Raw genomic sequence first — 18,038 nt, 5'->3', positions numbered from 1 at the left:
CCAGCCACTTTTTCCCCTTGAAATAGAATATATTCCAGCCTTGATACGCGTGAAAAAACAAACAGCCCACCTGGCATTGCCCAAAACTGCATGAGCTGGCCGATGGCTCGGAGCTGAACGTGGACTCTGCCCCACATACACCTACCTGGTTATCGTAGTTATTAACGTTAATCAGATGATAAACTGCAATTCTGATGTCTGGTTAGTGTTAACAGGCCGAATTAGAAGCTTCTTCTTGGGAACTACAAGGAGAAAAAAAAGATTATTTTGACACCTGAGGGTGCTCTCAGGAGCTTCATTGCTACTGTTCGCTTTTAAATCTGTGCCTAAGAAATTCACCCTGTAGCTCCAAGTACGACACGCTTTGCTCTCCAAAGTCCAGGCCGTTTGGCTCAGTTCTTTATCTTTTTTTTCCCCTTAGTCTTGAGCTGATTGTCTCAAGCTCACGCTCCAAGCAAAGTAACTCATTTATCTCCCTGTTGTGCTAGTCCCGTAGCTGGTACTGAGCATTTATCTTATCTGCAGAGGGAGAGTGACGTTTTCCTGGGGTAGTTGCTTTGCGGCCTCAGGGCTGAGCCGTCTGGAAGACAAAGATGCTCAGTTTCACTTCAGGAAGCTGGGGGTATGCAAATGGTGTAGTCAAAGGCTTTATGGTTTTGTACTCGAGCACGGTCAGAGGCTGGCCTGACGAGGAGCAGCGTAAGTGCTCCCATTGCACCACAAGCTTTCTGTGCTCCAGTCTACGTTTTGGTTCACCGGTACTTTGTAGGCAGCTTAAGCAAGACGGGAGCATTGAACTGGCTACAACAACTGGGAGGTGGCAAAGATGGCCAGGGGCAGGCTTTGCTCAGAACTCGCATTTGCATCCTACTTACCCCACAGAGCAAGGGCAGCTGCTCTGAAGCCTCAGTAACAGGACACGTAGGCTTGGTACAGCGGTAGCTTCAGTAAGTACCTCCTCAATCCCGTTCCTCTCAGGAACTCTAGAGGGTGAGCAGCTCCTCACAGCCTCTGCGATGAGGTCTCTGCCCCCGTTCACAGACAGCTGAACTATGGCCCAGCCAGCTGCCAGCCTACTGTAAACACCGGGGCACGTTCAGCCGCTGCCGCCGAGTTTACCCACGGCGCTGCAGCCCCGCGAGCACCACTGCCAGTCCCCAGCTGCCCGCCGGCCCCTGCCGCAACGCCAGCAGGACGGGGGCCGCCCGCGGCCCGCTCCCACGGCTGGCAGCGCCTGTCGCAACCCCCCCGAGCTGGCCTCGGCCCTGGGGCTCCAGCGCCAGCCCCGAGCTGCCCCCGGGTCTGGCCCGCGGGGCAGGGACGCAGAACCCGGCGTTTCCGCACGCTGCCAGCAGCGATGGCTCCTGCCCGCTGCGTGGCATCGGGGCGTTGGGCTGGGGGTGTTTCAGCGTGCGAACGCTGTGTTTGAAAGTTTCTCAATCTCACTGGTTTCTGTTCTCCCATTGCTAAAAGTTCAAGGGGGCTGTGGCTTCCTACTGGCAAATAGGAGACGGGGGCTACCATCTTAATCATCTAATTCATTTCTATTGTCCCTTGACTAAATGTTAGAAGTGGCAACCCAGCAATGTTCTGTAACATTCTGGTGTTTAAACCAGCATTTTTGCTGTGGCTTCTGACTAGCCAGCAGTAGACAAGTGGACTGCACTGGATTTGCATACATGGAAACAAGCAGTCCGATTTTTTTTCTTTTCTTGCACAGAATAAACAGATTGCTGCTTCAAAGGGATGTGCAACTACGAGCTGACACTGTCAGTAACCTAGGACGCACAACAGTTTTGACGTATCATCACAAAGTACTAATCTTAGCTAGCCAAAAAAGCTGAGGAACAATGACTTACTGAGGACACGGCTGTCAGAGCCAAGCTGTCATTTCACATCCTGTGCTCCAAATACGCAGTCAAGACTACCACTGTGGCTTTTCTTGTCTCTGTTCTACTACAGTGCCTAGTGGAGACAGCAGAAATTAGAACTCACATACATGTAAGGAAAGGACTTAATGGGAAAAACATTTGAGAAATTCACAGCCAGATGTAAGAGAAACATTCAAGTTCTGCTATTTGATCTGTAATTATTTACTGTCTCATTTCTTTCCCTATGTGAAACCAAGGAAGGTGAAATGAAGAAGGGTTTTGACTCCTTCCCACGAGGAAGCGAGACAAACAGGGGAAGAGTAAGGAACTCCAGGAACGGAACAAATCTTCCAATAATAGCTTGCAGGTGATATGCTGCAAAGGGGTTTTATTTAATCCCAGTGAAATTTGGGCTAAGGGGTAATCATCCGTAGGCAGGAACCTGACAACATGGCAGGCATTATCTTAATCTCAGGAACTTGCCTTCCACGCTGGCACTTATACTTCCAATATTAAGCAATCACAGAAAATGTAGTCTATTGCATCCATATTTAGATTTATAATTTAGCTAAAACAACTAATTATTTTATACGCTATCTTCCTACCTGAAGTAACTTCCAAAACAGAGTGCCTCCAAGCCTCCACGCAGTGCTTGCCATGGCTAAACTGGTACTGTTGCTCTGCAGTCTCATAAATCATTTCCTTGACAGATACAGAACATGTGGACAGATTTGGGAGCCAGACGCATAAAATATCAGACGAGGAGGAGGAGGAGTACTGGCAAGGTGCATCGACAGAGTAGTGATCTTAGAAACACTTCTCCCTCTTCCCAGTGGGAGACCAAGTGGGAGAAGTGTGTGTCTGAACGGAGACTTTGGGCAAGATGAAAGGTAACGCATTGTCCTTTTGAAACATTTCCTCCGGGCTGCTGCAATCTCTTCTCACTGCACCACAGAGAAGTGCAAGAGTGCTCTTAGCTCTAATCTGCCTGTCCACATCAGTGGGAGCTGCTGTTGGCACCTTCTAGAAGACTACTCACGAGTTACACTGTAAGACACAGAGGCAGACTACAGCAGAGATGGCTCTTCTAAAGAAACCATGGTCTTGCTACGTGGAGCAACTCAACTCCAGAAAGTCCTTACAGCCATCTCTTCTGCTTTTAGGGTTAGCTATCTAGATCAGCTTTAACTGCAGACTGGGATCCTTGAAAGAAGAGGTCTAAGATTTATCAGGAATGACATCATTTTTACACTCCAAAACCCATATGGAAAGTACCACATCCACATTTTAAGCACGACGTTCATGAAAAGAAAGGTTAGAAGTAACTTGCTTATGATTCTTTCATGTACCAAGAACGAGAAGCAGAACCAAAAGTACGATTTGCTGCTCCAAATACACTCGGTAGGACAATACTTACCTGCCAGCTGGCAAACTCAGAGCTGCACATACTGTGAATGTCAGAGAAGTTAAATAAGGTTGTTATAATAAGGCTTTTGATCTTTACCACGCTACTTTGGGCCACCCACCCTTTTGCTTGCAAGTACAGGATGGAGTTCTGGTAACGTGTTAGATAGGTTTTAAAAAAGGAACAGTTGGCAAACCTGGTAAGCTGACCAGACAAAGTACAAGTGGAAGGAGAGTAAATCATTAGCTAGATAGACAGGCCTTGAACCAGATCGCTTCAGGAGATGCTAACTTTGTAATTCCCTCTTGCTCTGAAATGAACTTTGTTCCTGTAATGACTGACAGCTGATGCAATGATAAGAGAATGAAGTCTATAAAAATCTGGCTGAAGCTTGGCAAGTTCTATTCAGGGCTCTTCCAACCTCCTCCGCCCACAGCTGCTCCTCCAGCGAAGCAGCAGCCCATACTGTGAAGATGCACTGTTTGAGAGTCATGGCAATCTTCTTATTCTGCTCACTGCTGCTCAGCCAGGTAAGTAGAGAGAACTATTTAAAATGCTAGCTCAAACAGCCAGGCAGTGAACGAAAGTGTTAGGAGCTACACGAATAACACTAACTGCCAGAGTCAGAAGTAAGAGTGGAGCTCTTTTAGCAGACTCAACATCCTGAAGTAACTAACTGCTTAAAGTGAAAACTGGGTTACTCTGAGATGTAATTTAGCAAATAATTCTGCCTTCCCTCTCAAGACAATTAAAAATGTTGATCTTTATGATTATTTCTTTAGGGTTAGGATATAAGCAATTGTACTTTAACAGATCGATCTATGATTTGAAAACAAGATTTGCAGACCTTCACTTAAAATTTATATGATGATTGACCACAGCATCAAAATGACCAACTGCCTACAGCTGCTGCGTGCTCCTGACAGCTGTGCCATGACTCTGTTTCAGATGCACTGTGCTTCCTTGCACCAGCCACAGCCTCACCTAAAGAGACAAAGGCGGATGACACCTTTCTGGAGAGGAGTCTCACTGAGACCCATTGGAGCCTCCTGCAGGGATAACAGCGAATGCATTACAATGCTGTGCAGGTAACTAACCCTAATCAATATTAAGGCTCAGGAATACATGGTATTATACTATGTAGAGGAAGTTCCCACTTATTCTCACTCAAGATATGGAATTAATTCTGTGCATAAAAAAAAAAGATAGGAGGGATATGGATGAAGCAATAGATTTAGACCTTTTTTGTAAGCAGTACAAACAGAACAGAGTCCAAATGCCCTTGATGACAAGCCTTTGTAGTTTCATTGCAACCCAGAATAACCATCTTTTCAAAAAAAAAAAAAAAAGGACAACCAACCATAGAATCCTGGACAGCTTCTAGGTAACCACTTAGAGGCCTTAAATATTAATCCATCTTTTTAAAGTGATTACCATTTCAGTGATTACATAAGCTCATCATTTAAAAGCTAAAATACTAAAGCAAACATAAGTTAACTAACTACATGTAAAAAGTGATTAGTTAAAACTACTACCTAGTGACTGAAAGCTGATTTTGTGTGGCACTTACTGTACTTACACCAGAAAGCAAATGGAAAATGGGTAGAATAGATCCACCTTCTACACACAGATACTATAGGAAATGACAGCCGGGTTCCTATTCTGCATGCATCTGAAATGCATCATTTGGTTCTAGTGATTACCGTGGATGAACTATAACAGCAGCGACAGGAAAATAAATAGACAGGAAGGCATTTTTGTTGTGTATAATTTCTACACTAGAGCCTGGCCATATAGCCCTGGGTAATACGTACTCCGGAGCTACCATGCAAAGCAAAGAACATAAGATGAATCGAGACAAACTGAGTCACGTTAAGATGAATACAAGCACTGTCGTAATAGCTGAGCACTGCTAAGGACAGACAGACCTGTTGGAGCCCTAGCAGCTGTCAGTGCCTGATGACGGTTTGTTTTCCAGGAAAAACCGCTGTTTCCTTAGATCGGCCTCCGAGTGACCTGTCGTAACGAAGAACACCCATCACTGTTACTGCTAACAATGCTCCGCTCTACTTGTGAAATATTTATTGACCGTTCAAAAGCTACGACAGTGAATCAGCAACAAGTATATTCGACATTTCTGCCATAAGAACTGGTAAAAGGACTTCAAAGAGCTGGAGAGCATTCAGTAACCAAGGCTGTACCTCTGCAGCATACGCCTGAGGATGACTCTCTGGCCAAGCTCAATAAAAGGACCCTGCATCTCATGTTTTTGTTTTGTTTTTTATAACTGTTAATATATATTTTTTTAAGGTGTGGATTAAAAGTTTATATTCAGTAAACAACCTGGGTTTTTCCTTGTATCCTGTGAGCAAAGTGTGTGCTGAGTGCACATCAGGCATTTCAAGCAGGAGTGCTTATTTCAGACTGGACTTTAGACATTTATCCTTCAACCTGGCAAGTGCTTAAAGTAGATCACGCTTCCATCTCATTTCAGTCTCAACAGCTGAACTCTTATCAGTACTTCAAATAAAGGCCTGTCGGAAAGAGGGAGCAAACAAACTGATAATAATACTGCTAGCAGATTCAATACGCCAAATATATCTGGTGATAACTGGAAAATGTATTTACTTTTAATTACTTCTAATCAAAATTGCCTAAGTAAAGTCCTAAACTGACCTCTTCCACTGAAGGATCTTCTTATTTCAAAATAAATTTATCCAAATCAGATCCATCTTAACTCAGAGGGCTGAGAGAAACAAAGCCACTTTTGATTAGACAAATATCAACAGGTCTGGGACACACAAATACTGAACGTCATTTTCCTTTGTTACACAGAGCACTAAAACAAAGACGAAAACTGCTTTAAAATGCAATACTGGGGAGGAGACAGCCTGTTCAACAGACACGAACACAGTGTTTATGAAGTTTAATACAGAAAATCTATTTGATATTTATTAAACTTAGTTTCTCCAGTTACAGTTTTGCATTGTACAAAGCATTTTAATGACACAGTAGTTAAAAAGATCTTTACAAATTGAAATGTGATACCCTTTTCTCCAAATATTTTAATTGCCATAAATTTGTTTAAAAATACACATTAAACGCATGTTTCAGACACTAAACTTTCTATAATCTCAATACCACAAAATACATAGAATATACTATACAGATGTGGAAAAAATCTAGTTAGTATATAATACTTTGCTCACCATTAACAGCTTTATTACGTGAAATGCACATACTGACTTAGAAATCCTAATTTTGAGCCCCAAAGTACCCTTTGAAATTTCAAATGTATTGCAACAAATAAAATCACAGTTTGTTTTTTTTTAGGTTTTGGTTGAAAGACAGATGCCTAAATATTTTGATAGAAACAAAATGTAACACATGGACTTGTCATGTACAAAGCATAAAACAGAGACATCCCATTAGTTACTAGCAGTACCTTTCTGTATGATTAATAAGGGCTTCATTTATAAGTGACAGCTTAAAAGTTACCTTCCCCCTCCCACGAACCCTCCCCCAAAAGAAAACCCTTCTTCACCAAATAATAATTTCAAATAAGATAAAGGATTTTTAATAAATATATAAGCACTTTATCCTCCATATACAAAATTTCTTAAAACAATTTAAAAGGGGGACCAGATACAAATGTCAGGAACTGTGCTTGCAAAAGTCATGCCTGGTCCTTAGAGTTGAGTGTTCAGATGTATAATGCCAGTGCAGCCGACACCAACCGCTGCAGAAGTACTGTGCACCCGACTACATCAATTCCTAGGGTTGCATATAAAAACTGAAGACAGGGAACACTGCATTCCGATTTGCCTGTATCGGCTCCGTTAGCAAACGTGGAGAGTTACGACAGGAACGGATACATTTCCATTAAGTTTCCAGATGAAATTAAAACAGGTAAGCGTTTCCATAAAGATAGCCTATATAAATTCTATGCTGTAACGCAGCATTTCAAATTGCTCAGTATAGTGTATTCGAGTGAAACTCAGCTGAGACTGGCAGAGAGCAAAGAGCTAGTGCTGTCTCCAAGGCTGCTCCAGCAAAGACCAGAGCTCCTATCGAGGCAGGAATTCACTCACTGCACAGCAAACCCTTCCCTCCCCGCACCCCCGCCCCCAACACTGCCGTTTTCAAATGGCATCAGAGACCAATTCCTTGGAAAGTAATGGAGTTAGACAGAGATCATGATTCCCTGATTGATTGGGTTTACCCAACTTTCATACTTAGGACATTTGCCTCCTGGAATAGGTCTGTATTTGTCTGAGTTGGCTACGAAAAGCTTTGGCTACTCTTTATACTTAAAAGGTATCTTTACTTTGCTGCTTGGAAACATACAGTTTTCCATAATACTGATTCCTTAGATGGAGTAATTTAAACCCTGACCGAAATACTCGTCAGACATCTAATAATTTGGAAGTTGCTTACTCCCCAATGGGTAATTCAAACTTGACTTGCTCAGGCCCTTAATATAAACACTGCAGTGACAGTAAATATCTGCTAGGTAAGTGAAATATTAAATACAGCAAAGGTAGTCTCTCTTTCCAATAGTTTCCCATTTTGGAAAATTACATAATTAAATCTGCTACGGCTTTATTTTACTTGCCCCAGGCAAGCACAACAGTATTTCCATGAAGTACTGACTCTCTGTATGTTGGGGCCATTCGTAAATACATTTCAGGGCTTTTTTTTTTTTTTTTGTTATCACAGCAATCAAGCCTCAGCAATCTAAAGGAATATACATTGCACTCCTGTATAATATGCAAGATTTATCACCAGTAAGATGGTGATTCATCACTCAATAAATAATATATCAATATAGTCAGTTGCACCATAATCTAAAAACAAGTATAACATATACTTTGGACAGACTGAGTTCATATATATATACATATATATTAAAAGACACATACAATACAAATTGCATACTGCCATCAAAAGCCAAGAAGAGCCATCCATATGCTCTGCTTTATGGCTAATAGTTTCAAATCAAAATAAAAGTATCGGGCTGTTTTACTCTGGTGTCCTAAAGATTTGTTTATAAATATAAATGGTTGCACCTTATCACCTAGGAACCTGCAAGTTTCACAGCAAATTCAAATAATATTGATATCTGAGCAAGCCTAGTCTGATTAAGCCATTTTTAAGATTCACCAACTGGGACCGCGTTCAGTAAGGGAATTAAAATTACAGCGCTGATATGTATTTAATATACAATCGTCTAGGGAATCATTTAGGAAGCCAGGAGTTAGGGATTCCCTCATTAGTCAATAGTGCGACTTGCCTTAGTGCTGAAGTGACATGCATTTCCACCGCTGTTGTGTAAAGGTTAAAAAAAAAAGATTTAGATTGTTAGCCTGCATTTTGACAGAGGGATGGAAGCTTATTAAGTATTTGCATTTTTTTTGGCTATGAAATCTGATAAGTACCTAACTTCTCTCTTTGAAACAACGGTAAATCCCAAAATAGATATGCTTTTGGAAGTGTGAAATTTAAGTTTCTCTGCTTGAAATAGCCACAGATGAGTAAGGCATTTCTTTTCAATGACAAGACCACTGCATATCTCCCAGACAGACAGAAATCTGGGACAGCACTCTTGGAGGGTATTTCCCTGTGAAGTACACTGTTTAGGTGGGACACTTTCAACCAGTTCAGGTCCACATTTTGACACAATGTAAAAAGTCTTCTGGTCATTTGAAGACAATTCTTTAAGATTCACCGATCTAGGGATAAGCGATACATTTTTACAGACCAATTGCACGTGACACCAAAAGGTATTTGTGGGACTCTAGTAAAAGAAAAAAAAATCCCAGAGATGAGACCATTCCTGCTGACAGTCATGGTAACTGTGCACAAAAGAGCAAGCCAAAAAACAGCCATGCTGGCTAGTGCAGCACTACACAAAAAAATAAACTATGAATGCAACTTCTAAGAAGGTATTTTTTATATAGCGTCAAAAGTGTGCTAGGCACTTTAGAGTATTAAAGGAAAAAATAGTTGACAGTGTCCCATTAACCAGGATGCAGAGTCTGAGGGTACAGAGTTCTGTCTCTAACAGCAAACACTAAAAGAAATGTGATCTTGCACAGTGATTCAATACAAAGGATGCTCCAACAGACCTGAACAGGAAATTCGGCTATAATTGAACAAGTCACAGGTCCGTTACCCACGTATCGGTTTGTATGTAGCAAAGCTCTTCTGGAAGTACAAAACACGCTGGAACGCAAAGGAAGCTCTACGAATATGCAGCTACCTTTTAGTAGGTTACTAATTTGCAAAACTCCTAAACTCTTAAAGCCCATAGGACATACTGCAGTACTAAGTAGCGTAGAATTCTATTCCTTCCGTCGAGGTTGCCATGAGTTTGGCACTTAACTACAGCTACACAAAAATTTAGTGCAATAATTTTCCTGAACATGCACGTTCATATCTGGTACAGAATAAAGGGTTAAATGGGAGATAAAACAAAGCAGCATTCCGCAATCTCACTCTAAAGTATTCAGAGTTTGACTCTTTAAAAGGAGACCACTGCGATGAGAAGTCAGTTTGTGTGACAGACACTAGTTTTAAAAAGGAAATGGAATTTTACCAAAGTACTGCAGAAGACCACTGCATACAGTATACCTGGTCCTGCTGTAAAACATCTTGTAAACAGTTCATAAAATCTTCATCTAAAAGTAAGGCATAAGGCACACCAGACATGTTAGGGGCACTAAGCAATACTGAAAGCAGTAGCATCTTAAACCTTTTACTCAGACAAGCACCTTGCGTGGAAAGGTACTTTGGTTTGCACGTTTTGAGAGCAGTCAGCTGCAACTCCACGAACCATTTCTGTTGCACCAAATCGCTTCTCTCAAGTGAACATTCTGCTCCATCAAACACATCAAGCATTAATGGGACCTTCATTAACATGGGGTAAATACAAGTTTCAAATCCATTCTGCATCAAAGCAGTTAGACAGCTTCCCTGTAATAGCAGGCGTGCTCCCCACCCCACAATGGCTGTTGCACTGTCATGCTGTAGTGTCCATTAACCATCAGACCCTAAAAGGAAAAAATGGACCTCCATTTCTACTTAAGATTCCTGGTTTCTCAGTCAATGGAAAAGATGCAAACGACGGTTCTGGTAGGAATTTATCTACCGTTGGTTTGGTTTTTTTTAAACCACAAAGTTCGCTGATTTTGAATGTGTCAAAAAATGACAAGCAAGGAAACAAAACTTACTTTAAATGAAGAGATACAAAAAAGCACAAGATTGTCCATTTCAGAAACCTTTCCTGTATGCATCGCACCTATCTGACTGAAGTTCATTCCTACACCATTACTTTGATATCACATCGAATACAAATTACTGTAATGTTTTGTGATTTGTTATAGTGTTAATCAATGTTTGAAACTGCCTTGAAAGCAACCCAAGTCAGATCCAGCTAAATATTTTCCATATAAATTTCTTTAAAATTCATTTAAACGAAGTATCTTAATATGTAGAAGAATATCTGGAACTTTTCTATTTAGTACAAATTCTGCAATAATAAATCTCTAGCTGTCATTTATTAGTTGACTCATAGGCATTAGGCATGAAAAGTATGGTGTTCCTACACGTTAGAACCTATCAATCCTACTTCCTTTTACAGGCTCTACCACCACAAGACATTACAGAGTAACAAAGCTCACAAAGTCCTTAAATAAAGTGTCTATGTTTAATTTCTGCTAAGTACTTGAAAGGGTAAATTTAGGGAAGAAACAGCTAAAAATTGCCCAAAATCGGGCTTTTCAAAATTAAAATTAAAAAATTAAAATAAATAGGATTTAAACTGACTTATGTATTATGACTGGAATTCCAATGATCCAATCTATCCATGATAGATTAGCAGAAGTACACCTTTATATTTTGCAAATTTTAAAATATTTAAATAACTTAAAACGGGAATACTGAAGTCCATTAACCAGATAATTTGGGGTTAAAACACAAAACACAAATGAGGATGGGAGACATTTCAAAGCATTCCTTGCTCTTAGTGTCAACTAAGCAATGTGTTATGGCAGTCTTCCTTATTGACATGACACAGTGTTGTGGAGATAAATCAGAGGCAGCGAGAAAAATGTGTTCTATTTTCCATTCCTTCAGTTCAAAATATCACTTGGCATCCAGGCGCAACCAATGTAGTCCCTGACGGGTATAACGCACTAGGTCTGTCATGATGCTTGAATTAAAAACCAGAGGGCCCATGACTTTATCCAGTTCAGCAAAGAACTCTAAAACAACAGAAATGCAACTTAAATTAGGCACAATCTTTCATGTTGGCTGGTGTACTGGAAATACTGCATCACAAACAAAAAAAAAATCTTTTCAACACAAATCTTTCAGATTAAGACAGGAGAAATGAAAGATGGCTGAATGTTGGAAGAATAAAAATAAAAGATCTTTTCTAGTCAATTTCTTTACTCTTTCCCACAAGACTAGTTGATGAGAATAATCATACTATGGTTAAATGGTTGCAAAACTTTTTTTGGTCTTTTCCCTCAAACATGTATATTTACTCAAGATAAGAATTTCAGAGAAGGAAGTGCACCAAGTTCCTCTTCCTACAGCGAACAACTTATGGGAAAATCAGGATTTGTTTATTTAAAACAGCCAATAGGAAACATTACATCACCAGCACCACCTGACAACCAAGACAACCAGCCTAGGAAATCACCATAATCAAAGGCATCGCTTTCTGTCTTTCTTTTGCAGAAGACCCAGCCAAGCATCCTGTGAGGTTATAACCTGCCTGTGACGAGCCTTACCTTTCTGTTCTTTAGACAGCTGTTCGGCTTGGTCCCATATTTCAGTGGCATAGAGGAAGTTGGATGTAACTTGGACATAGCTGGCTGCCATCTGATGGATCCTCTGGGGGATCGTCACCGAAGACCCGCTCCCTGAAGGGTTGGCTGCCCCAGAAGAGTAATTTCCTGAATTCCCTGGAGACAGCTTTGGAGAGACTGGAGACGGCATACCAACAGGCTTGCTGCTTATCCAAAGAGAAATATTAAATTGTAAAATGCATGCATATGTACTTCAGGCTTGTCATGCTGTAAGAATAATGCTCTAAGACCTCTCTTCCTACACCTCAGAATGTGGGATGCTAAAACACCCCCACTTCACACATCAAGAAGTCAGGGTTTGCCCTGCAACAGATGAAATGCACGGGCTGGTAAAATACCAAGGCTCCTCCAGCACCTGTGTTTCAGCTTAATATCCAAAACCAATCCTCACCATCTTTTAATTAAAGTCTTAAACTCATTGTTTAAATAAATTGAACCTTAAATAATAATAAAAATAAAACTACATGGTTAATTATACTGCCATACTACTACATTTTTAAATAACATGATGCAGATCTGAAAAGTTCCCCTAAAATTCTGGGATTTTTAATTTTGAGAGAGTAATCTATAAAAGGTTGGTTGTTAAGTTTTAAAGAATAAAAATAAATTGGTATACTATGGAACAGACAACCCTGAAAGTACTCGTAGCCATCTGGGCTTGCAGCAGTAATAAAGCTATTGTTTTGAGGGAAAAAGCGTTATATAAAACAACAAATTCACTAAGACAAGCACTTTGTATGTTAATGACCCACTACTTTTTTTTATTATTATTATTTTTCACCCCCAACAAGGAACTGCCTAAGTTTCGGTACAGCAATATCACAAGCAGCAGTTTTCCAAACCCTTTATCAGAATAAAATTATCTATTACAATTAGAATTATCAATGAAATATTGTTAGAATGATCTATGATAATTATGTGAACAACAGAATCGAAAACTAGACCTTAGAACAATCAGGAATTGGCTAGAAAACAACTAAGGCTCTTTAGAGTGAAAAGCTACTCTTTGAGTACCTCAGGCGCACAGTTTATGTAGAAAACTAGCTATGCACTGGGAAATACTGGTACCAACTTTTATTACTTACCTTCCCATACCGGGTGATGGTGCTTGAGAATTGTTATAGGAATTCTGTTGGGGGAAAATAAATTTGTCCTGATTTATGTTTATACTTTAATCACATTTTATCTGCTCAATCAGTCATTTTTAAACAAGTTAGTTCTTACAGCTTTTCTTTTAAGCAATAATCAAAATCCTGAATAATATCAAGCAAAGTACTTTCAAACGTGGTAAAAATATCCCTTTTACTGATGACTAAGACAAAAATCAGTGAAGACAAAGTGAGGTTTCAGCTTTGTTACACCTGCAGAAAGAAAAATCTTTTAAAATTCTCTTTGAAGCCTACTAAACTTATTAAAGACAAAAGCTACATCAAATTATTAATAGATACCTATCACGTTAGGACCAGTGGGCTGATGACATTATAGTCATGCTGAATCTCCCCAGCTTTAAGCTACTCAGCTCAAATATACTTTCAGTTCTAAACAGAGCGTACTGGAAGTTTGCACACAGCAGTCTGTAAACTGGATAGAGGAATTTTTAGTGATGTAGAACTTTAATTTGATTAAAAATGAAAAAAAATACTTATGCAATTACCTTCAGATGTTCAGTCAGAGTCTTAGAATATTTCAATGCACTTTCCTTTTTCAGTTTGAAAAGCCTTAGGTATAGCAGAGATTGGCACCGAAGACTAACCAAAGACAGAACAGTAAAACGTTTACAATTAAAGCCAAGTTTATCACATCTCAGTGAAGTTCAAAAATCTAGCAGCTGTGTTTTTAAAACCTTTCTCTCCTAACTCTGAAAAGCTAATTGTCAAGTCTTAAGTAGCAAAAATCCAAACCCACTTTTAACTTCTTAAGGAAGTGAAAGCCACAGCTTTCTGCCTTGAGCGGAAATTATAGTTTTCCATGATTTTGCTGATATAACTATCTCCAGTTCTGAGCTCAGGAGACAACACTAAATTACTTGCTAGATAAGAGTTTCATTTGATTTTTTGCTCATGTCATGACATACTGAGTCTAATGTATTCTGCTCTAGCCTCCCCTTTCTTTTCCACCTGATACTGGTTGGTTCTGCTCCACTGCTTGCTGCAGCCATTTCACTGGTCCAGAAGGCAAACGACAATTCTTCAGTCATTCTAAATTTTGACTTATCACTGGGTAAATACATAGGAAGCACCCTCATCCTTTCTGCTATTACTCCTTTCAAATCCAGTCAAACACCTTAGTTTCAAGTTTATCTTTGCAAAAAAGGCACAAATCAGAGCTACAAATTCTTTCAAATGAATAAGCAGTGCATGTTGATAATCCCATCTTACAAAAAAATAAAACAAACCAGAAAACTGTTTGTTTGTTAATGCAACAACGGTGTTTTCTGAAGCACTTAAGTCACCGAACAGCCCCCTATCAGCTGGATACACATTAAACTCAACAGCATTCCATTATTTTTGAGTATTGCAATTTACAAAGCGAAAATGGAGAGGTCAATTCATCAACAGTAATTTTACCAAAACATTAAGGAGGATAAAAGTTCAAAAGATCTCTCCACCATTTCTAGCCGCATAACAACTTTGTTGCATCATTGCTGCTATACACATCCCAATGAAATCATGTTCTAAAATAAAAGCACTAACTGACAATTTTAAGGAAGTCAGACAGAGCTGGAGAAAGATTCAATAATTTAATTAATAGTCCGAAAACCAGAGAGCCTCTCTGCCCAAATTTACAGTAATCAGATAGATAGCATTAATCTTTCTGCACAGTCAAATGGAAAACTCGTATTTTGTTCAAAACCACCTGAGAACTCCGTGTAATGCAGTATTTCATGAAGACTGCACTTGAAATAATCAGTGTGTTGTATTAAGTTCAGAACGCACATACCAAAGCACTGCTAGCCTTTTATCTGCAGCTGTAGCATCCGGTGCCAAGTAATTCTTCAGTTTCATAGTGTACCTACAAACAAAGTATCAACAAGTAAACAATCCATCAAGTAAACAACAAAATAAAGTATTTTACTATCATTTATCCATCACCAAAGTTCCTATCAATTTCTAATTTCAACCGTGTTTACCATTTCAGTTACTTCCCCCAGGCCCTAAACAAAACATGACTACATAATAATTGAAAAAATTTTGCTTTTCATGTATTACGTATTGTTGAGAGACATCAAGAACCTTGGAACAAAGGATCTCAACATTCATGAAAACACTAAGACCCAGCAACTGGAACAAAGTGGTAAGTGATCTGGTTTTACTGGAGAATAAGAGATTTCAAAAGTCGGTGGAAAAACCTTCCTGAAACCTAGAAGCTCTGATTTCCAGACCTCTTTCCCACCCACTTGACTTTTGTGTATCCTCTACATTGCTTACTTGATTAATTCCACAGTTTCTGAATACATAGGGAACGGGGACTTGGATTCCTGAGCATTTTTCTCCAACGCATTCCCACACTCAATGAACGACACTACGGCATCTAGGTAGTACACAGCCTTCTCGAACCTGTCAGACTGAGGAGATGGAAAAAAATTTAAAGACAAAAATCAAGAGGATACACCAGAAAGTCCCAGTACAGACATGGAGCAACCCGGCAAAAGCAGTAAACAAAAGCCAGTATAATGTGCAAACACTGGAGAAATACTGCAGATTTACTTACCAGTGCATCTGCATTATGTTTTAACTTCTTTGCTTCCTGTAAATAATGATCAGCTGAGTAAGTCCTACAATAGAAGAGAGAAACTTATGGACTCAGCACCATCCACAATGCATTTCCTTTTATGATCAAAGCTTCTTAATGTTGACTTTTTTTTTTTTCTAACTCAAGTTACAGGAGCTGAAACTGTTTAAAAAATACTTGTAATAGTTATATTGTATGATTATTTACAGTATGATAAAACTGTTAAAAATAGTTAAATTCAGTTCTCTCGTTTCAGGTAATTTGAAACAGTATTTTGAGCAAGATGTTTAGTACACGGGATTGCATTTGATAACTAAGCAAACCGAACACCCGATCAACAGTGTGGGGTAGAGAAGGAAACAAAACAAAAATTTGAGGGTGCAACGGACCCATCAGCATTTAAAACCAGAACAACCCTGAGCTATGCAACTCTACTGCTTGGTCCTGTCTTGCTCTAGAGGAACGTACAGGGCAGGCTACGGTTCCTTCTCAAGGACTGCACTGTCTACCAAGTATGTGGCACACACAGCGGGCAGACAAGCACATCACTGCAGCTCTCCAGAGCACGAGCTTGAACTTAACATCTTTTGTGAAGCAAAAAGACAACGCTTCCCCACAGGAAGCTGGCTGTGCTCCAAGACTAGCATCCCCGCAAAGGGAAAGGAACCCTCTGCTTTTCTTACCTGTCATCAAAAACAAGTTTTGCTCTTCTAGACTTTGAGCTCTCTGTAGATGGAGCAGACACAGGAGGGCAGTTTGAGGAATTGTTCAGAATCTTTTCCTGAAAGGAAAATTGTTCCCAAATCATAAACTTAAAGAACAATTAAGTCTTTTGTCTTCAAATAAAGCGTTAGTTATGTAAGTTTCTCCTATGACTTCACAGCTACTTCACAGTAAGGTCATTTTTGCAGCTGCTCTAGCTGCTATACAGTAACACAGCTTCCACAAGGCTTTCACCTCATGCTGGCACAGAGGAAGGCACGGAGGCTGCGATCAGGCTCTTAGCTCTAATACACCAGGAGACCTCCCTCAAAGGAAGGAACGCAGCTATGGTTTCCCAGACACACATAGGTCCAGGAAATCCCTCCCTGCGTCTCTCACATTGCCGTTTCTAAGTCCTGTTTTCCCAGCCTAACAAAGATGCTATGAATATTTGAACGACTTCTCATTTTTCTCAACAGTAAACTGCTGAATATCTTTGCTTTGAAAACACTAGTATTTCACAACGATAAGCAACATCTTCAAGGAGAAATGACAACTGTCCTCACAATACAGTCCTTGCTCCCTTAAATTACACACGGCTCAGTGACACTTCAGGCTAAAGATTGGGTACTAAAACATTCCGTGAATTTAAAGTGAATCTGTTCTGCTCAACAGTGTAAAGCAGCTTTCCAGCTTCACATTTGTTTTCAGCTCTTTGGATTTATCAAGACCAAAGGCCAGCTATACAGATGTATTTCATAACCTACCTTTATCAGATCATTGCTAATCAGAAGGATCCTGGAGTCAATAACAAAACACGCAGTGGAATGCAGTATACTGCTTTAAGAAAGGCATGACTACGCATATCCAAGGTATAAAAGGATAAACATCACACAAGTTAACAGCTGGTTTAGGGACAGTTCTATGCTAACAAATAAGGAAAGGACAGAGAGCAGCAGTCTGTGATGCAACTTCACTATCTACAGGCATCCTGGAAGTGTCTCGACGCACACAACCTTGCCAGGTTTCTAAAAATCTCATGGCAATGGCATCTGAAGTAACACAGCACGTCTCCCAGTCCAGATATTTCATGAACTCCACCCTGATGACTAAGCTACTTTCTGCCATTGCTAATGGCAATTTGCTGCTTTACTCCTGCCCAGTCAATTATCCTTCCTGAACGTTTTAGACCTTGCTTCTAACCTTCTCAGAAACTGCAAACCCAACCACTGAGGTTAGCAGCTGCTTAAACTACTGCAGTTTCCAGAGCCCATAGGAAGCTTTGGGGCTTTGCTGCAGAGAGCTCACAGACAGACTGCGCCAACATCTTCAGCGTACTTTGGAATCCCAAAGATGGAGCTGAAATCCCTCCAAGTTAAACATATTACACTCAAAAATCGGCTATACATTAGAAATTGCTTATCACAGGTATTCAGTGATACATTTTAAACA

The 18,038-nt window shown here is 40.0% G+C and overlaps 2 protein-coding genes across 4 annotated transcripts in view; one reads left to right on the top strand and one right to left on the bottom strand.

Annotated features, from left to right (window-relative positions):
* The first annotated feature begins 3,626 nt into the window (after positions 1 to 3,626).
* On the top strand, positions 3,627 to 5,484 carry LEAP2 (liver enriched antimicrobial peptide 2). Its single transcript, XM_035560689.2, has 3 exons — positions 3,627 to 3,806; positions 4,225 to 4,364; positions 5,255 to 5,484. The coding sequence occupies exons 1-3, from the start codon at positions 3,750 to 3,752 to the stop codon at positions 5,289 to 5,291; spliced, it is 234 nt and encodes a 77-aa protein (XP_035416582.1). The 5' UTR covers positions 3,627 to 3,749; the 3' UTR covers positions 5,292 to 5,484.
* Positions 5,485 to 6,203: 719 nt separating this feature from the next.
* The window catches only part of AFF4 (ALF transcription elongation factor 4), a 49,541-nt gene continuing 37,706 nt past the window's right edge, over positions 6,204 to 18,038 (bottom strand). For 2 of the 3 annotated variants that reach the window (XM_050713712.1, XM_035560686.2), the window contains 8 exons: positions 16,568 to 16,665; positions 15,864 to 15,927; positions 15,581 to 15,717; positions 15,093 to 15,164; positions 13,807 to 13,900; positions 13,238 to 13,281; positions 12,075 to 12,298; positions 6,204 to 11,540 (listed from right to left, as the gene is read on the bottom strand). In XM_050713712.1, coding sequence (XP_050569669.1) covers positions 11,422 to 11,540; positions 12,075 to 12,298; positions 13,238 to 13,281; positions 13,807 to 13,900; positions 15,093 to 15,164; positions 15,581 to 15,717; positions 15,864 to 15,927; positions 16,568 to 16,665 — 852 coding nt within the window. In that variant the 3' untranslated portion in view covers positions 6,204 to 11,421. The remainder of the gene's footprint in view (positions 11,541 to 12,074; positions 12,299 to 13,237; positions 13,282 to 13,806; positions 13,901 to 15,092; positions 15,165 to 15,580; positions 15,718 to 15,863; positions 15,928 to 16,567; positions 16,666 to 18,038) is intronic. The other variant, XM_050713713.1, reaches the window with a different exon arrangement.

Source organism: Cygnus atratus, chromosome 14 (genome assembly GCF_013377495.2).
Source record: "Cygnus atratus isolate AKBS03 ecotype Queensland, Australia chromosome 14, CAtr_DNAZoo_HiC_assembly, whole genome shotgun sequence".
NCBI lineage: Eukaryota > Metazoa > Chordata > Aves > Anseriformes > Anatidae > Cygnus > Cygnus atratus.
This window is presented reverse-complemented; position numbering and strand designations above follow the sequence as displayed.